Raw genomic sequence first — 21733 nt, 5'->3', positions numbered from 1 at the left:
AACGTGAAGTGTTGGGGTGCCTCCAGGACCAGGGTTGGGAACATGCTTTTTTGGTTGCGGAATTTGTCCCTCATAAAATATAGTAGATACTCAGTATGTAATTTCGGATGCATCTAGTTTCTGATAATGCTGCTACAGCACCTCTTGTGGCAATGCTGAGAATGCAATACGTAGTTGTTACGTTACAAATTTTACAACTTTGTGTGAAATTGGGCTTGTTAGCTAGAAGCGTTCAGGTTCTCATTCTTGCGTTGAGTATATTTCTGACCTTTGTACAGAATAAGACAATAATAAGGGGGTTAAAATATATTTATTTATCAGTAACAAGTGTACTGCTTTTTGCACTGGCCATCAGCAGCACCAGTATTTTCACAATTAAATATAAATATACTAAGTTTATTAGTTCTTAAAAAAACATAATTGTAATTTCGGTATTTTCGATTTTGATTTCATCTTGGTTAAAAGCATAAACCTGAGAACTGTGTTGAAAAAATACCCTTTTTTCCTCAAAAATATAGCAAATTGAGAACCAGTTGTTTCTCCTAGCCTAGATAAATATCTCTTTATAAGACGAGTTGGATACAAAAGATGGTGATAGTAGTTAGCAAGCTAGCCAGCTATAGTGGCACAGTTAGGGAAATACTGTGTAAAAGCAAATTAAATCTGTTTAAGGTATTATATGAAGCTGAGATTTGCTCGCTATTTAAATACTTTCGTACGATTTAGTAAAATATACCGTGGGATATCTGTCCCTCATCCACAGTGATTTATCGAAACAGTGATTTGAAACCACGCAAGTGCAATCATCTGCTGAAATAAATTAAACTGGATCTTGAATGCTGACATAAATCCCTTTAAATCAAATTTTCGTCCTTTCCAACCACCAGTTCTGAATGATACCGTTTGTTGTTTTGGACCGAATGTAAGAAATAAGTGGACCGAACATTCACATTAACTACAAAACACCTTTGCAAACACTTCATGCAAAGAGTGCTGGTGTGGCATCAGAGGAAGGCGTGACTGTGAAAAGAGAAAGGTTAGACGTGAGTGTTGTGCCGTTTTCTCAGGATTTGTCCATGCTGCTGTTGTTTCTGATGAGTGTGAACTCCTGGTTGCTTTTGAGGGCCATGCTCATGCGACACATGGAATCAATCTCCTCCAGTAAGCCTGTCTCCCGAGTCTCATTCCCTCTTTCTTCCATATTTGTCTCCTGGGGCTGTTTTTTCCTCTCCCACGGAACAAGGACCAAAGGTTGTCCACTTGCTGCCGTCTGCTGGGCATGTTCCTGGGATGGCCTCTGGGTTCTTCTTCTAGAAAGGACCTTCTGTCGGGAAAGGCTGCGGCTTGCTGGTTGTCGGTTGTCTGGTCTCAGCTGGGAACTGCTGGGTTTGTCCATGTCAAGAGGTACCAAGAGTTGAACTTTGGGTGTCTCAGGGAGAGAGTTCCTCGGGTTCTCTTCATTGGTGAGATCATTGGGAATGGGAGCACAGACAGGAAGGGAACGGGAGCTGGCTTGGCGTCGAGGCGAAGGTGGGAGATGTTTACCATTGATGGCGCTGTCGTCTTGACCCATATTCCATCCGCCTTGTTCTCCATTTTCTACTTCACAATCGACCTGAGAAGAACTACTTCCCAGCTGGGACTTGCAATTTTCCTGGAAACAGTGCAAATGACAAGCTCAAGACCATGCAGTTGTTTATGCACACAAAGCTTTGAAGTTAACCTAAAATCAGTACCCTATATACTTCTAATAGTATCTTCTGAATCTATCTAATAGAAAAAAATGGGAATAATTAAATGGTAACTTGTTATTTCATGCTGAATTAAAAAAAAAATCAAATTTTTTAATATAAAAAAATGCAATTAAATTAACTTAATCAATAAATGAAATTAAATAATAATTTAAAATATTTTAATAAATTAATAAATACCAATTATCAATAAATAAATCTAAATTTAAAATACTTAAATAAAAGGCATCCCTCACCGTGGGATTGTCTAGGTCTTCGACTGATCTGAAAAAGTCCAGGCTCTTGGCGGCAGACATTCGCCCTTGTTTAATGTGGGATGTACTGAGAGAGTCCAAAATCTCCTCCAGCAGGTTCATCTGGCCCGTCTGACTAACTTCAGACTGAAACTCCAAATCAGAGTCATCACTGTCTTCATTGTATGATGCCACTTCCCCGCTGTCCTCAGAGGATATTCTGCCCACACACACACAGACAACACACACACACAAGTTATCTCAAAAGCCATGTGGGAGAAAAAAGCACCAGAGGGCAGTGTTGCATTGACAAATGGAAGATGTTTACACATACAAAGGTTTGGAAAACATACTGTAATCGAATTCATACCCTTACCTGCTGGCTGTGTCATAATTGTTGTCGTTGTTATAACCCTCCGGAAAACACAGGCTCATGTGTGGAGACGACTTTGGATTTTGACGCTAAAACAGAAGACCGACACATTAAAATCCCACCTAATCTACTAAAGCAACACATTTCCTGAGAGAAACTTTGTATCTCATGTCCTCATTACAGAGCGACAACATTAATTCCTGTCCTTGACATAGGTGCTCGTTCTGCTAATCCCTCTGCTTTTATAACGCACCTGTGTAACGCGTTTAATTGGCAAATTAAAGAATTGAAGTATTATAGGGCACCGCTTCAAGCTGCGGCCCCAGGCTTTAGGGTTTGCCATTAACTAGCCATCCACGATGTGAACATGCGCATGCCTGCCACTCACTAAAGTAGCCCATAACCTGCCGTTTGCCACATTATCAAAGCACGCTACTAAACCAAAGCCCTTTTAAAGAACCCAAGGAGCGAGAAAAATGTCACGCTACGTTGCCAACCGGACGGGGTGGATATGGTCAAATTTTGCCATAATGGCTCGGCTAAGGAGCTTCTTTCCATCTTGGATATCGCTGCCTGATGAATGGGTTAATGGCCACCCCGTCCATAAAAATAGCTAAGAGATGTGTGTACTGAACACTTTGCCATTGGAATAAACAGAAACACATGTTGGGCACTGATTGCCCCACTCGCTAGTAGCCGGCAGCTATAATGAAAGCGATTACGGGGGGTTCAGGCCTTGAATCCTCCAAAAGGCTTTAATGGATTCCTGTGTCAGGGTCATAAATCTGGCCAGCAAGCCACTTTGGCTCAAGTGAAGGGGCTGGATGCACCTGCGGAACTGTGTCACATTCATTTGGTGTCGGCGGGGTGTGTATGTGTGTTTGCCCTGCAACACTGTTTGCAGTTATGTAGTCCCTTGAGTTGCGGAGCAGACCGTGTTGTTCAGAGAGGCGCTTTCTACGAGCAGAGGTGTTTATTAAAAAAAGGTGAGCGCAAGCCCTCTGCAGGATGGCAACACCAGGCCTGAATCTAAAACACCTACCGAAACAAAAAAGCAAACTCTCAACAGATACAGTCATGTATATGCACTAAAAATCTGAAGAAGCGGCAAGTTAGCTAAATGCTAACTATTTCAAAATGCTGATTCATGGGATTCATTTTTATTCAGCTAAACTGTGAGCTTTGAGATCATCTGCAGAATAATCTTAACATTAAAAAACCTTATGTAAATATGAGTAGTTAGCTTGTGCAAAACCTGCAGATACAATGAAAGAGTGGTTAAGCCACTGATTAGGGGTTGCTAATGTGTTTTTAGCATGTTGCTACGCAGTGGCTAGAGTGTTTTGGGTAGTGTCTTACTGAACCAAATCAAATGAAACTCATACTTAGTGTTGTGAGTGTGAAAGAGTACACTGTAAAAAATAATTCTGTGGCTTAGTAAATATTACAGAAATTTTTAACTTTATTAACTTAATAAAATCTCTGAATATCGTGTACTTGATTGTTTGAGTTAAACATACCAAAATAATTGAGTAAAAATCCAACAGTTCATTTTATCTAAAATTTACAGATATATTTAAGTTGTTTTCAATAAAATTATTTAGTATTTGACTAACCAATTATTTCTTTATAATATACTTAATATATTTGTGAAATTTCTATCAAAATATTTGAGAATGTTGAATTAAACTGATCTGTTTCAAGAAACAAAAATATTACTTAATTCAAATCAATATTATTAATATATTTAACACACTCTTAAAATTTGAGTAAGTTTACTAAATTAAAACAATGCACCCCTCCCCCACCATCTGACGTGACGACAACTCGACGGTTGGTTGAGTCAGTGAGCGCAGGCAGTTTGAACTCTCCAGTCTCCAGACAACAGCTCTCTTCTCAGCGTCGCAGATTTGGTGAATTTCCTCTGTGAAATTCAGGTTTGTGTATGTTTTATTTTATCTATAAAATCTTTACTGTGCTTTAAATCATATTTAATGCAAAACAACATACAGAGGCGTAATTCGACACCTAAAGGAGAGTCGCGCCTGTCTTTTTGCATGATTGAAACGCTTTGCATAAACAGATGACTTCATTCCTAATGATAATAAATATAATTATTATCATTTGGATGATAAAATGTCCTCAGAACTGTCACTGTTTGTTTATTGGCAGGTTATGTCAGTCACTCGCAGTATCTATCGGCTGTGAGTGAAACGCAGGACGGCGGTATGAAGTTCAAAGTTCACCCGCAGAGGCGAGTCCGTCTCCGGCACGAGGACTAGCGCTGATCCGGTGGATATTGGGTTGATTTGATTACACTTGAATTAGGCTACCTGAATTTTTAAATATTTAATTTTTACTTATAAAATGTTTGTTAAATGAGTTTAAATGTAGGCAATATTGTATATTGAATATTGTATTGTAATGTTCAATTATTTCTACTCAATTTTATTTGTTAATGTACCAGATGCAGTTACTCAGATTTACTTAATTTTTTTACTTGCATTTACTCAATTCATACAGTATATTTCATTGATTTCACAGCTTTAAAATTTACTCAATTTTTTTGAGTGTAAAAATGTTTCACCAATAAAATTGAGTAAATAATAGTTAAACTTTTTACAGTGTAGTAATAGTAATGCTAGTCGTAGCAAATGGCTAATTACACTTCAAGACAACACAGCAGAGGATCCTGGGAAATAGCAATACGACAAAATCAGGCCTAAACTTCATCGTCACTTCATTCTTTAGTTTTCTCAACACATTCAGTTGAGAGAAAGAAATGAAAAAAAAAAGAAAAGAAGAAGAATCGATTTGTCAGCTAACTGGTTTGCCGCCACATTGCTATAGTTGTTCTAATAGATTGATTTGTGATAGCTAAAGTGTTTGGACAGTTTTTGTAATTATGTTGCTATGCAGAAACTAGGGTAATTGAAAATAAGTTTATATTTAAAGTTTGGGTTAGTAAGGTGCATGATTAATGCAAAACCATAAGTATTAATATTGTATTATTTGACAAAATACTGTAATTTTACAGTAGTACTGTAAAATAAAGTAAAACAACAACAACAATAATTATTATCTTAGCTACTCAATTTGTCCATTACAATGTACTGTATAGCTTATTTTTTATTTTTTTCAAATTGAGTAATAATAATAATAATCATAAAAAATAACAATTATTATTAAAACCACACTGACATCAGTCAGTTTTTTTGGCCAAATTATGCAGTCTGAAAAATAAATACATGCACATACATACATATGTATGTACAAAAAACAGCAGACTGTTTGTACAATCGTAATGGTAATAAGCAATGCTTGTCTTTGCAAATCACTAATTATGCTCTAGGATGACACAGCAGAGAATGCCGGGAAGTAACATTAAGACAAAATCGCCTCTTAACATTACCGTCACTTCATTCTTTCCAAAGTAAGTCGTTAAACAAAGTCAAAAGCTTGGAAAAGAATCAGGATATGAAATAAAATAATAAAAGCCAATCAAGCCACTGTTCCGAGACGGGCCAAAACTGCTGATTTGGAAAACAAGCAGACATGTGCCTATTTGCTTCTTTTACGTGTACCCTAAATCAGCACAGACATATTGAGCCGCCACAGGTCAGCATCTGCTCCTTAAACTGCCTGTTCAAATCCACACGGAAAATGGGCTGTCTTCAGTCAAAGCGGCGAGCAGACATCACGCTCTTCAACGGAGACTTTAAAAGCATTTAAACTTCATCTCTCTTGTCGGGGACGGCCGTTTAAGAGAAAATCCCAGTTTGCTTCTAGCGTGGCCAAGTTGTAAGAAGCGGCAACAGGGCTTTACATTGCAGCCAATCGTCTCGTCAATTTAATAGCCAGGCTTGCATTATATATTTCATATGCTATTTCAGACCAGGCACTGATCTCATGCTCTTGGCAGGATATGGAAAGGGAAGATATGCCTGGAAAATGCAAACAAAACCCCTGCGCCTCCAAGCCAAAATTTAAGCCAGCATCTGCTGAGCTATTCAAGCAGTTCCCCTTTAAACAAAGCCCAGGACCCCTTCTCAGGCAACTTCCCTCCAATTGGCTCCGGCTGAAAGCAACTTTCCGAATATCAGAGAGCAGGAGAGCACAAGAAAGAGTCTGGATGTGTGCGTCGCTTGCGAGCATCCAGTAGGTGGCACTTTGGTTACAGACGAGAGGGTTTTCTCCCCTCCTGTGAGCTTTTTGCATCTCCATCTCATCGTAGTCTCATGCAGATGTGCGGCTTCTCTCTGTTTGCAGCGAAACGTCCACCGGCCAAAAGCGCTTTCTCTCCATTTGTACGTCAATGTTTTTTGACACCCAACGAATCCATCTCGACGCTGGCAGTCCTCCAGACCTACGCGGTTTCACAAAGCTCTCACTGGGAGCTCGATCTCACACGTTCTCACGTTCACGCATTCGTACAAACAGCCATGAACCTGCGTGAGATGAGTTTCGAAAGAATAAGCCATATCTAAATGTAATTTCCTTACGAAAAGACATGGATGTAGATATAAACACATTTAGAGAATTTCAACTTACATGGCTCATTTTTTTTGAAAACGGATACTCAAAGGGATTGTTTTTTTTTTTGATGAAAGAATACAAAAACGTTTTCTTTGAAATATATTGTACAATATGTGCAAGAACGTGTATTATAAGAATATCACTGTTAAATTGATAGCTGTTGTGGCATAATGTTGATTATAATATTATTTCATAATTGACATTTCACTACTAAAAAAATAAATAAATATTGGTTTACATTGAGACACAGTGGAAGTGAATGGAATCTGTGAACGTTAAAATACTCCGTTTCAGCCAATAGTACAGCCATTAAATGTGTTAAGTTAAATCTTACAAATTTTACTTCGCGACAATTAAATTTTGCGTAGTTTTTGATGAAATTATAACAACTAAAACCCTAGAATTATCTTTTTTTTTTTTGACTTTGAAGCTCATATGATACACAAGTCTTAACGAGAAATTTATGTAAGGGATTTATAAGCTTAATATCTTCACATTTATGTACTTTTTAAGAAAACGAGGCATGAGTCGAAATTTAAAATTTTGACCACAAATGCAGTCGAATGAGCTTAACTGGTTTTGAACATGGAATATCTCTTGAAGGAAGTAAATCAGATTAATTTTGATTCCACGACTTGAAGAGTTGCGCAGCTGTAACGTAATCATGTTTACAGTGGTCACTGCTTAGGGCGGTATGTAAATGAAGGTGGAAGCTCATAAGCCGGAGCAGGAAGTGTGTATGAATTATACACAACTTGAACAGAGCTTTTTGGACTCTTTAATATGCAGCGCTGCTGAACTGGCCACGGCTATAGGGGATCCATCTGCCGGCTTCATCCAGAGAGCGTGTGTGTGTGTGTGTGTGTGTGGAGTCATTCCCCAGAGGCTGTGTGCCACTCAGAGGAGGCAGCCGCAACACACACACACACCCATAGCTTCAGTCGCGGGGAATAAGCAGGAGATAGAGATCAGCTCCACTCTGCCCCAGGCCCTGCTACTGACACCCAGTCTGGCTTTCACAGACCCTGAGGCTCGACCTGAACACCAGCCCCTTATACTGTACGCCGCAGTGAGCCAGACTCCGAAAATACAGCTCAACTTTTCTGTGAGTGCAGCAAAGTGTTGTTATAGCGTTCGTGAAAGTGCACTGAACTTATAAAACAAACAGAATCAAAATAAAAACATAGTATAATATTAATAAGAATAACAACAACAAAAGATACTTTATTTTAACGTATCCTTGTCACACTTATTATTATAATAACAACAAATTATGCATAATTAATTACTTGCAATTGACCCTAAGACAAATCCTAATCACAAAGTACATGTAGTTAATTATTATTACTCGGTATTTAAATATATAATTACACTATAACAAGAACACCTTTAAATAAAATGTAACCAAATACCTACACACACACACACACACACATACACACATATATATACATACATACACATACACACACACACACACACACACACACACAGACACACACACTTATTACATGATAGATTGTTTTTTTCAGTTAAATAATTTTTTTCATAGTCATTAATCAAAATAAATATATCCATTAAATTCTGATTGGTTGGTTGCATTCTGCACTTTAAATTTCAATCTAAGACTAAACAGTTTTCGTTTTCCCAGGCAACTGATTTCCCTCATAACCGGACTGGTTTCATTCCTCTCGTGTAACCCTGTCTTTCTTCTCACATAATGAAAGAAATTCAACCTAAATCAATATTTCATATCCATTTATTTATTTATAAAGATTTATTTATTTATTTATGTAAAGTGTTTATTGCATTGGGGTCCTGATCACCTTGTCTGAGTTTATTTTAGGGCCAAAAAAAGAACTAGGTAGGATTGTTTACAATAATTCCCCTTTTCACTTCACAAACGTATTCCGCTGATCATTGAATGTTTCCTAAAAAATGTTTGTGTTAAATTATAAAATGCTAAACTAAAGCACTTCCACGAGCGCTTTCATATTTTTAGACACGAACACAGTTAATAGGATGCTTCAGGTCTCATTATACTCTAGCATTTCTCCCGTTTTAATGAACACCAGCAGAAGTCCGTTAAAGAAACGAGCGTGCTGGCCTGGCGCTGAGACCCCCGTCACCCGGTGCTCTTTTGTTCTCTGTTAGACGTTAACGATGACTGAACGGCGCAGTGGATTGATTTACTCATTGATCGCGTGGAGGCTCTTTGTGGCCGCCGCATCCACTCTGGTGCACAAACAGCAGAACATGCGCATGTATGTGATGAGTCTGAGAGCTGTGATAAAGCCCAGGGATTCCTCTGGGACGGGTGAGTGGAGGGAGTCAACCGCCACCTTAAGAAAAGCCCTAATTGGAGGACCTCCGTCTCCACACCTTTTCATACCACCTATTCCCATTCTCTTCAGCTCTCCCTGACAACAAGGATGCAACTAATAGCCGCGTTAATTAAGGGCTGGATAGAAAGTTAGCGGTTACGATGGTGTGCAGGCGGGGAGGGATCAGACCAGCCGTGGCTTTTGTCCAATGCCCTTCACACGAGGGGACGTGGAGGTGTGAGCATGTAAGGGCACAAGGGCCGGCTGTTCATGCCGGAAGTGTAGCGGAAGTGAGATATTTTTACAGCTAATCAACACTTGCACCCTTCAGCTCTGCATTCTTGATCAACATTCATGTTGCTGAGCTACAGTGGCTGAATATTTAGCAAAGGTACTTTTAATGATACTGGCGGACTGCTAATGAATGTGTGTCTGAGTAGGCAATTTATAATTGGTATGGACCTGGAATTTTTTATATAAATGAAAAGTGAAAGTGCAGTTTGTGAATGCTGGACACTTGTTGACTGCTCTTCGTTTTACTCTCTGGTCTAATACACTAAATAAATAAATTAGCATACTATACATGCATATTTTATATATATATATATATATTAGGGGTGTAACGATTCACTCGTTTTCTCGATGCATCGATTACAAACCCTGTCGATTCATATGCATCGATCTTGAAACATGATTTTTGAATCGTGAATCGCCGATCTTGGACAGCAATCGATTCAAAATGCTAAGAATCGAATGAATCGCGATTTCTATAGCGATTCAATGCTTTCAAAATGTATACACATTAAATTACTACACGCACAAATTAATGGAGACCTTGAAGAGTGTTCGTGAATCCTCTTATCTGTCCTTCACGCGCTCCACTGTTTACCGCCTGAGACTGTCACAGGATTGCGCTCGCGCTCCGTTCGTCTCTGACGCAATGGCTCAGTTTGTCAATGGCTCTCTGCATCTTACCGACGGAGTTACCGGAGCCGTCGACAGCTGTGTTTATTGAATGGACGGAGCAGAAATGTAAGTGTCTAAATCATACGCACAGTTCCACTGAATGATAAGTATGTTTAAACAATGCGGATGAACCGAATATACGAAGGAAACTTTTAAAATTAACCACAGCATTAACAACGACCTTGAAATAAGAGCGCGAGATTTATCTGATAATCAGATGCATGAAAGTAGCGTTTGTTTCATTAGCAAACAGACATCTGGCGCGTTTTCTCTCAGAATCATTCGCTGATGGAGAGGAAAAGTTAAATAGAGATGAAGACATTTTCACAATGAAAGAGAAGCGATCTAGCTCTCATAGATGTGCCAGGCTATATCTGCAGCTAAACTGAATAAAAGCAGAATGAACTGATGAAACTAAAAAAAAACCCACAAACACTTTATGAATGATGCAGTGCTAATGACATTTATTACAGTACAGAAACTATAAAGTATATTTTCTACCTTATTCTGTGCAGAAAATGTAAATAATTGCTAATTAAATGTAGCCTAGTATATAAAACAATCATAAAATTGCCATTAGGAAAAAAATATATATTACAAATGATTGATTATTGTCCAGCAGTGTATTTGATTTATTACAGCTAATTAAAAGTAATTAAAAAAGTTCCTTGTAAAAAATAATTCCTTGTAAAAAAAAAAATAATAATAATAATTATTATTATATAGGCTAAACACATAAAATGATTGTATTTGACATTTCTGTCACTTCTGAAATGATGGCTATGCCCCTGGTGTGACAAAATGTTAGCTTATACATAATACTCTTTAAGCTCTTTTTTAAAAACTTGGCTTACATACATTTTTACGTATGCTATGTCGCATCATTAAACTAGCATTTAACAATGGACAAAAGGTTTTTTTTTTTTACCTATGGTTCTCTAACCATAAATGCTACTGTAATTTGTAATTTAAATAATTTAGTAGAAGCATTTAAATAATCGAATGAATGAATCGAATCGAATTGAATCGTTCTAAATTTGCAAAAATCGTTCTTGAATCGAAAACCTTGCCAAAGATTCACAGCCCTAATATATATATATAGCTGTCAAATAATTAATCACGATTACTGAAAGTTTTAAATTGCATAAAAGTTTTTATTTGCATTAGTTTTGGTTTGACTATATATATATATATATATATATATATATAGAGAGAGAGAGAGAGAGAGAGAGAGTAAGAGAGAGTAAGAGAGAGAGAGAAAGTGTGTAAGTAAGGTTTTAGAATAGGGCAGATCGTTGCACCAAGGGCATTATGGGAGTCCCTGGGCACATGGCCTCATGGTTATAGGTGTCAGTATGAGGGACAGAATAGGAAGATACATGTGTGTTTGAGCTTTTTGGGGATAAAAGGTGTGTTAGGGTGAATGTAACCTACAGCTGCCCAGTTATAACTAGGACACTATTTATAAAGACTGAATAAAATGCTTAATGGCCACATATCATGAAAAACAGTAGTTTTCTGAACACATCTATAGATGACATGCCTATTCAGTATGAACTACACCAGTATATTTAAGTTCAGGGGTCCTACCTCTCTTCCAATCAGAAGAGAGCTCATTTACATACAGATCTTAAAGCTACAGTAACATGAAAAAGCATTCCTTTAACTTAAGGCCAGATGGAGGATGAACGGCGGCTTTTAAACACTAAAATGGTGTAGGCTACAGTCTTTTTACATAAAGTTATTGATACATCAAATCCGCATCCTCATTGCCAGTCCAAAAACTGGTTTTGTGAAACAACCGCGGCCTATTTCGAGTGGAAATGGAAGCAGGCCAGTGAATAGTATGAATCCAGGCCACCTCCTGCGTCTATGGGGGGCTCACCGCTTCCCTGCCTGGGCTTGGCAACACATCACTGCATCGCACACGCAAGACACACACTACACACGGCCGCTTTAGCCACAGCTGTCAATCAAGCCGCCCCACGTCGGGTCGGACTTACTGGTGTGCAAATGGGCGCTTCTTTCAGGAGGCGGACTGTCCGTGAACCCCTTCCATTTGTGTGTGTGTGTTTGAAAGAGTGTGTACGTGCTCACCGCTTTCCTCTGAAGTCTCCTGGGTGAGAGGCTTTTAGTGCTGGTGGGAGAACCTGCACGGTACGGGCTTTCCTCCTCTTCAGCATCCTGTCAAGAATCAAAGAGAGACAGGAAAGCTGTAAATTCATGCATAGTACTTTCTTAATATGTACCCAGTTTTCTTCTTTACATTCTTTTAAAAATTTAAGTTCTACAGAAGAAAAAAAAACAATTATTTTGAATCAAATCATTAGGTTTTATGAAAAAAAAAACAATTGCCATTGTATAAGGTTATGAAAATTTGTGGGCGAAATAATTTCAATAGGAAGTTGTGCTATCGGAAGTCAAGAAGCTCTCTAGGCAGAATTCACTGACTCTAGCCGCATTTCCATTGTCGGGCCAGTGCGATCCAGGGCTTAAAATGGGCCGGGCGGGGCTCATAGCCTAAGGAGAGTAGCACCGAGGCCAGAAGAGCGCAGGGTTTCCACAGTCAGGGCCTGAAGTACGCTGTGCATCACTAAAACCCGCCCTTTACATGCCTCTCAGGAACAACGTCATGCAACCCCATCATTTCACCAACAAAGAGAAGTTATCAGAAAACTAGAAATAAGTCACTGGAACTAGCGCGATCACACATGAACAGGATAAAAGTGGCCGTTTGTTTGCATGCTTTGTTAAATATTTAAATTCAAAAGCATCGATGTTTTACTATAGAATAAATGATACATTGATCATAATGAATTAATTTATCAGGACTCAAAATTAATCACACAGAAATAAATGTATTTAGATTTTATTTATTTATTTTTAACGCTTATGAAAATAGCCTGCTTATTCAGTCGAGTCTGTTTCTGTTTATTTGTAGCCACAGTAGCCACATTTAGAATGAATGATAATATCTCTATTTTTATAAAAGCTCCCGAACAAAAATCATTAGGCTATTATATTTTGATGATAGGCTATGCTACGTGGAGCTAAACTCTCAGACAAGACGACAGATAAAATATGTTACTAAACAAATACACAATTGTGATAGAGAATAAGAAGCTGACGTCTGATTTCTCCAAGTGGTTGAATTTACCATGTTTACTGTGGTAACGTTAATGTTTAGAGTGCATAGTCTTTTACATCGCTTATGAATATTTCTGTCTTGTTTAGTGATGATAATCCACATCATATCAAGTTATTTCAAACATTCGCTGACTAAGAGTGAGCTTTGAGCTCAACTTATTTTAAAAAGTCTTTGGTGTTAAAGCTGTTATCTATCCGTGCTGAAGCTCTCTAGACGCGGAGAAACTCCGTCTTTGTTCATAACCACTCCTCTAGCCCCAGCTGGCCCGCTTTGGCCCAAGGTTTTCATCTGGCCAAAAAACCCTGGCCGTTGGCACCGAGGAAGCCCCGATGAGGCACGGTCAAGCCCCGGAAGTGACAGTGGAAACGCAACTGGCCCTGGCATGCACTAGCACGCTCGCTTTTAGCCTGACAGTGGAAACGCAACTGGCCCTGGCATGCAGTAGCACGCTCGCTTTTAGCCTGACAGTGGAAACGCGGCTAATGGGTCTTTTTTTTATCATGAAAAATATTTTTTTTTTAGCTCATTTTTATCATGCACAATTCGCCAGTGTGCGTTACTAGAAAAGTTTTTTGATTTTGTCTTTTATTAAAGGAATAGTTCACCTAAAAATTTATATTTTGTCATCATTTACTCACATGTTGTTCCAAACCTAAATAAGTTTCTATCTTATGTTGCACAAAAACACATAAAGAAGATATTTTAAAGAACCAAACCATTATTGGTCCCCATTGACTTCCACAGTAGGGAAATAAATACTTTAGAAGTCAATGGGGACCGTCAACTGTTTGATTACCAGCATTCTTCAAAATATGAAGAATGCTGGCATTTGCAAAAAAAGAATAACTCAATTTTTATTTATTTTCAGAAATCAGGTTTCTTATTGTTCATTCCAAGTAATATCAATCAAACTGCAGTTAGATTGTTTTGATTAAGTATTTATAACTTACATACAGGTAAAAAATATTAATAACTTACATAAAGGTGTGTGTGTGTGTGTGTGTGTGTTTTTTTTTTACATATTAAAAGTTTGTTTTATAGCAGAAGCAGACAACTCCACATTTCATGTTTCAGAGTTAAAAAACACCCGTTTAATCTCCTCAGTTGACAATACAGAAGTTGTTGTTGTTGTGATCATAGACTGTATGGATGTGATAACACACAAGGAGCTTTTCCCTCACCATTGTAACGTGCTGCTTTTGCAAGTTTCTGTGAAAATGTTTAAGCTTTTATTTTCCTTTATGTCCTTAAGAAGATGTCACGGGTTCATCAGGTTCGTCGAAATTATCCATCCTCGATCACTTTTAGTCAGCTTGACGAAACTCTTAGTACGTCTTTTCAAAGTGAAAGCATCCTTGTCACCTGACCTGAATACAGCACTCTGATTCGTTAAAATGGACTTAACGGCTTCTGTTCACAAACGACAAGTGCACTTGTCGGCTTCTGCAGTTAAACGTGAACTCACGATGCCTTGAAAGTAGATAATACAGGCTTTTTTGACAAAACATGTTTAGCCTTCAGATTGTGCTATAAGTAGAGAATTCTTTTTTAAAGTGCCGTTTATCGGTTTTTGCAAATAAGCTCTTCATATGTTCTATTTTGTTCAATATAAGACAGAAACTCATACAGGTATGGAACGACATGTGGATGAGTAAATTATGACAAAATGTCAATTGTCAATGTTATTGTATGCAATTCTTCAGTTTGCGTTATTCAAAAAGATTTCCAACTTCTTCCAAAATATCTTTTGTGTTTCACAGAAAAAGCAATTTGATTTTTCTCATTTATTACGGTGCAATCACATGTATCATTACTCTGTGGCAAAATCTTTCAATAAAAAATCTTTCAATAGGAATACACATGATTAGCACGAGTTTAAAAGGTTTCCTACACCATGGCCATTTTTTGGCCTATAAAATTTATCAAAAAAATTTGAGGTTTCTCTAATGTTACCAGACATTTCCTCACTTCAGCATCTTGCATAGAGGAAAAATTTAAAAATCACACAAATTAATTAATTAATTAATTAATTAATTAAATACTTAAAAGTTACTTCTCTAAAACACTGCTTCACGCATTGATAATTTTTTGCCTGAGAAATTAGGTGAAACTGCCCTAATGTGACAACACCTTTCCTCATTTAAGCATCCTGCTGAAAATCACACAAAACTTGTACCTAGTTTTATTGTGTGCAATTTGCTATGCTACAAGCCCATTTGAGCCTTGTACTGCATGATTATTTATACGAACGCATGCGCACCCAATAACACTGACTCATTTGAGTGCCGTCTTGTTCAAATCTGTTTTGGTTTAGCTGAAGCCGAGCTGACAGCAGCAGCGTATCAACTGTGAGAGGTCTCGTCTCCTCGGGGCCGTCTTTCCAAACCCCTGGCCTGACAGTTCACGCTACAATTGCCTTATCAAAGACATTAGTGTTATGGAAACATACATCTCGTTACATTAGCTTTGAAGAAATCACTCGCTCACTGATGAAATATGCAAAAAAATATGAAAGGTGGTGCTGGGGAGGGGGGCTGACATGACAGCCCATTGCCAGAGGCGCACTTGTTAGAAATGTACACTCCCGAACAAAGCGCTAAGCAGGTTTCACAAGCCATTTAAAACCCTGAGCGCGAGCCATGGGTGAAGTCACGTGATCCATCTTAAACAGTGTCTGTGCATGAGCCTGAAAGAGTGTGAATGTGAGAGACGGTGAGCTGTCTATCCGGAGAGCATTTCTGGGGATCGTAGATGCTTTTGAACGCAAAGAATGTAAGGTTCTGACAGGATTAGAACTCTGAATAACTCACCTTTTGTGAAATCTTGTCCTTCATGTCACGTATTTTCCGTTTTGCATGATCTTTGGCCTTTCAAAAGAGAGAAAAGCTACTCAGTAGCTGAACTACAAAATTTGGGAAAATCAAACCATAACCAACAATGAAATGTAAAAACAAACAAACAGAGAAGTCAATCACATCAAAGGGCAGTTCACTGAAAAAGTCTAATTTTGCAATTATTTATTCACCCTCAAACCCTTTTCAAACCTGCATGACTTTATTTCTTCTGTGGAGCATAGAAGATATTCTGCTAAATGTCTTGTGTTTTTTTATTTATTTTTTCTCTCTCCATAAAATGAAAGTCAAAGTGCTCCAAGGATGTTTGATTCCCAAAATTCTTCTAAATATCTTCTTTTGTGTGGCACATAAGAGGGAAAGTAATTGATTTAGCTATTTATTAAGTTAATATTTGTAACGCCTCCGGGCAGCTATTTCAGGCATCCAAGACCAAGTCCTATTTAAAAGAACTGGAGAATCCTGAAATCTCAAAAACTGCTTGCCGAACCCACAATTAAATTACATACATGACAATGAAGATTGGGGAAGGCCAAAATGAAGAGAGTTACAATAATCCAATCGAGATGTAACAAGTAGATGAATCACAACTTCCATATCCTTCTTTGAAAGAAGATGCTTCAACTTTGCAATAGAGATCAAATGGAAAAAAACTTAATAATGCTCTAATAGTAGCATAAATTTGTTTATCAGAAAATCACTGCAGAGCCAAAAATCACTTCAATGTTTATGATTTGCCAATGTACATTAGTTGAAAGTGGACCTAACTGAGCTTCCAAAGCAGGAGACGAGTGCAGGACAACCTAATATTAAAACCCCAGTTTTATCCTCATTTGACTGCAGGAAATTATTAGACATCCATGTCTTAATATCATGTACACATTTAAATTTTAAAGATAAAACTGAGTAACAATGATATAAAACACTGGATTTTTGAAAAATGTGGGCCAAGGGAAGCATATAAAGGGAAAACAGTAAAGGTTCCAAAATGGATCTCTGGGGCAATCCACACAAGACAGGTGTAAAGGATGAGGAAAAAAATGTCCTAAATTTATAGAAAAAGTCATTTTCTCGAGATACGAGGAAAACCACTTTAATGCAGTGCCTCGAATAACTAACACACATTCAAGTTGATCAAGTCCAACAATACTGGCACAACACAGCATGTCATTTGTAACTCTCAATAGAACTGACTTAGTACTGTTTAATGATCTCAAACCAGATTGAAACTCATCTAAAACACTAAAAGAATCCAAAAAAGACAAAAAAGGAAAGAAATTGGTCGATAGCTGCAGCACATTGCTGGGTCAAGCTGAGGTTTTTTGAGGTTGCACAACTGCATGTTTAATACTGACCAGAACAAAACCTTTGGCTAAAGATGTGTTTACTATAGCGGTTAAAATGGGACTAATAGTAGAAATTACATACTTAAAAAAACTTGCAGCAATGATATCTAACTTAGTAGAGACAAGATCAGTTGAAAGGAAGACAAACAACTTGTGGCAATTGCAAATGAAGTAATTCAGAAAGAGCAATGGAGGTTCTGATAGCATCAATTTTTTGTTTGTTTAGTAAAATAGTTTTAAAAATCCTCAGATAATTAGACCATCTTAACCTAAGATATCAAAGGAAATATTTTTTCTCTTGTCTAAGAGCGCGGGTGGTTTCATTTAACCATGGCTGGTCAACCCCCTTTACCCTTTTATGCTTAAGTGGAGCAACAGTGTCCAAAGCTGTAGAGCAAGCTTTATACAATCCTTCAATCAAACTTTTAGTATCTGTTTCATTAAGGATATCACTGGTAACATGTAAGGATTAATATTCAGAAAACAAATTTGCAGTGTTAGAATTAATAACTCTAGACAAATGTGAATGCTGAGCGAAAGTAGGTGAGGCAGGCGAAATCCAGTCATTTCAATAATTTGCTAGAGAGCAAATACGTTCTCTACTCAGATTTCTCTCGTGTTCGATTTATTCATGCTGATTCAGTGGGTTGACCCAAAGAAAGCTGCATTGTTCAAAAGTGACTTTTAACGGTCATTTAACTGAGTTTTTCAACAGTTACATTTTGGCAAAATTTGGACAGAATTTAGGCAAAACTGTGACTAAATATCATTGATGATCTATCTATCTATCTATCTATCTATCTATCACAGATGAAAAAGCAATAAAGTTTTGGAATGACATGAGGGAGAATGAAGCACCATCCTGTAATCCCACATTTGATCACAGCAAATATATGGAGTTGTTTTTATTAAATCCAAGGTCAGAACACCCTTTCCACTGTGAACTTACCATCTGAAAGTTTTTCACGACCGGTTTTGCCCTCTGCCGCTATGGAGAAGAGAACAGTTTGCTGAGAATACATGAATTTCCACAGAACGTGGAACGTAAGAGTTTTTGCTGAATACATCTCACATAAAATAAACACACATTTACTGTGACAAATCATTAACGGCTGAATAAACACCTTGTTCCTCAAGTCTAAACATTTGTTTTGCCCCAAAGCAACGAGAAACACCTTTGCTGTTAACCAGGTCTAGTACACGAGTGTGGCATCAGAGAGAGTGACGCTCTCATTCTTGTTCTTGTCTGATTTCATCTCTGGGTAACATCAGTCTTTACCAGTTGAATGCTGCAAGGCTAACACGCTAAACCTCTGAAATGCGCCGAATGCTGTCGAGTTTACATCCCAAAGCCTTGACCGACATGACGGCGCCGCAGCCCTTTCTTATGGATTTGTGTCAGTCAGAGGATGTGAACTTTACACAAAACCTTTTGAAAAAGGCACTCCAGAGAACTAATTCGGCTCCGGCTGATGGATAGAAGGGAGGGAGAGAACGCAAAGAGACAGTCTAAAAGAAAACAGGCGCGAGAGACAGCGCGGAGAGAGGTGAGAGGAAGACAGCAGAGGGGAGGAGAGAAGAAAAGAGGGCTTTTCTTTTGTTCAATCTATCGAGTAATGGCTGTGTTTCCTGCCAGAAGTCTCATGTCATCTCCGATGACTGGCTGTCACATCATATCAAGCCTGTCTCAACGTCTTAACTGTCTCACGCCACGGTTTTCACCATCTTCCCCGGCATCGCATCTCCACTTTCAAGAGATTCGCTCGACTGGATACGTTTCATCACCTCATAGCCAACAGGAAATAATAACAGCGCTCAGCTGCTTTGGGCATAATTATTCAGCCGAAATGAACATTAACATTATGAGCAGAAAAACGAATAATTGCCTGCTGCTTACCATCTTGGTGTGAATCCACTGCTGATAAGACCTCGAATTACCTAAAAAACAGTGCCGCATGGGAGGGTTAACATTAAATGCAGAATAAAATATTATTCAGGCAAAATACACGAGATATATTTAAAAAGGTTTGGAGTCAGTAAGATTTCAATAAATGTTGTCTTTTGAAATTTCTATTCATCAAAGAAAAATTTACTACAGTGAAAATATTTCTCTTTCTTTCTTTCTTTCTTTCTTTCTTTCTGGGCATCAAATCAGCATATTAGAGTAATTCATGAAGCGTCATATAACCATGAACTGTAAAATGCAGCTTTACATTTTAAAATGTATAAAAAAAAAAATAAAAAAAAAAGAACGTTTTGTTTAGATAGTTGCCAACTCACAATGTTACCAACCCCAAACATCTGAAACTTTTGAAAAGCAGTGTATGTATATTTAGAAATATATGATTTCCTATTTTTTTTTTATTCATAGTGCAACAGATTATAAATAATGTTTAGAAGAAATTATTCTTTTCTAAATAAAAGAATACAAATCTATGACTTCGTGAAACAGCTACTTTGTTTACAAAAAATTATTTTAAAATAAAATGTCTCTTATTGGAGATTTCTTTTTCTTTTGTTTCATAGCTTGACAACTGCTCACTTTTGCTTTATTTGTACAGAAAAGAGCAGTATTGTCCTTCTTCAATATTTCCTACTTTCACAGAAGAAGGTCAGCAAATTTCATTTTTGGCAACTTTTATTAAAATTGTACATTGCACAATGCCTAATGTTATTATAGCTACCGTTTCCTGAGAGTAAAAGTCATACAAGTGTGTGCACTCACTTCTACAGAAGCGCCCCTCTGTGATCTCCTCTTCATAGACGTCTGTAAAGCCCCTTCCTGCGTTTAATTTGGCCAGTCTGCCTTCAATGAACTGCCGTCATAAATAAAAGTATCACAGGTTATTAAGGAAGAAGGGGGTTGGAGGACAACACCAAAACAATTCCATCTAGACTGCTCCAGACGTGGTCACTGGGTGTAATTTACATCAGGTGATGGATTAACATGGCAGAGGAGAATGTTGTGTGAGCAATGCCTTTTGGGAAATTTAATTTCCTTTCTTGTCACGTAGACGACATAAAAGGGATCTAATAAATATGCCTATTAAAACTAGGCCAATTACATTTTATTTTCAAAAGTATGAGGATAAACTTTATTTGAAACTAGTTCCAATTATAACAAGAAAGAAAAACAAAATAATAGATAACTAGATTCTAAATATATTTTCTAAATATATAAAATATATTTTTCCTAAAAATATATACATTTTTTAATAAAATCTTAATAGTGCAAGTCAAAGTAAATGAGAAAGTCACCTTCACTTTAGTATTGGCTCCCAGGGCAATATAGGTAGCTAAATTTAAGAAACTCATATTGAATATGTTTGATAAATACATTTTAAGGATAAATTAAATTAATAACAATAAATATACTACAAATAAATAATAGATTTTATAACAACATCAGGAATTACAATAATACATTATATGAAGATATTAAAGAAAAACAATATAATACAACATAAAGATACAATATAAAGCACCTAAATTTAAACAATGCTATAAGAAAAATAAAATAAGGGTTTGTTGTAAACCATCATTTTGTATTACCGCTACACATATTTATTTTGGTACATAAACTCAAAAAAATACTTAAAGGATAAAAGCAATCAAGAAATACATTAAGAATTTGATTTAATTTCCCTACACTTATACAGCTATGTGTACTATTTTTACATTATGATTTAATAAATCATTAAATAATACAAAAATATGAAATAATAAATACATTTGAAAATGCTTTGTTTTGTTCAACATCTCATAAATTGTACCAGACAAATACTTGTATTTATTAGAACAGGTATTTTTATATATTTTAGCAGCACTTACCTGCATATGTATTTGTATTAAATGTTTACATTAGAAATACTCTTTATAACTTATTTCATATTGCATATAAAACATACATTTAAATTGTTATACGCTCTTAAAAATAAACGTTCCAAAAGGGCATTTTTGCAGTGATGCCATAGAAGTACCCGTTTTTGGTTTCTAAAAGAACCATTTTGAAGAACGTTTAAAAAAAATCTAAAGAACCTTTTTCGACCCCTTTTCTGCATTTGAAAGGTTCCTTGGATGTTCAAGGTCCTCAGAACCACTGATGCCAAGAAATAACCTTTATTTTTAAGAGTGCATGCTTCTCTCTCGCCCGCTCTATCTCTTTCTATTTCTCTCTCTCACACATCACTAACAAATCATATTA

General features: G+C 37.1%; 1 protein-coding gene across 4 annotated transcripts in view; it reads right to left on the bottom strand.

Annotated features, from left to right (window-relative positions):
• Window positions 1–457: 457 nt before the first annotated feature.
• The window catches only part of LOC132159945 (DENN domain-containing protein 1B-like), a 101330-nt gene continuing 80054 nt past the window's right edge, over window positions 458–21733 (bottom strand). For 2 of the 4 annotated variants that reach the window (XM_059569624.1, XM_059569622.1), the window contains exons 16-23: window positions 20255–20345; window positions 19427–19467; window positions 18479–18517; window positions 16142–16198; window positions 12281–12367; window positions 2361–2446; window positions 1988–2204; window positions 458–1654 (exon numbers count right to left, since the gene is read on the bottom strand). In XM_059569624.1, coding sequence (XP_059425607.1) covers window positions 1064–1654; window positions 1988–2204; window positions 2361–2446; window positions 12281–12367; window positions 16142–16198; window positions 18479–18517; window positions 19427–19467; window positions 20255–20345 — 1209 coding nt within the window. In that variant the 3' untranslated portion in view covers window positions 458–1063. The remainder of the gene's footprint in view (window positions 1655–1987; window positions 2205–2360; window positions 2447–12280; window positions 12368–16141; window positions 16199–18478; window positions 18518–19426; window positions 19468–20254; window positions 20346–21733) is intronic. The other 2 variants (XM_059569625.1, XM_059569623.1) reach the window with 1 other exon arrangement.

The sequence above is a fragment of the Carassius carassius genome, chromosome 16, assembly GCF_963082965.1.
Source record: "Carassius carassius chromosome 16, fCarCar2.1, whole genome shotgun sequence".
NCBI classification, from domain to species: domain Eukaryota; kingdom Metazoa; phylum Chordata; class Actinopteri; order Cypriniformes; family Cyprinidae; genus Carassius; species Carassius carassius.
This window is presented reverse-complemented; position numbering and strand designations above follow the sequence as displayed.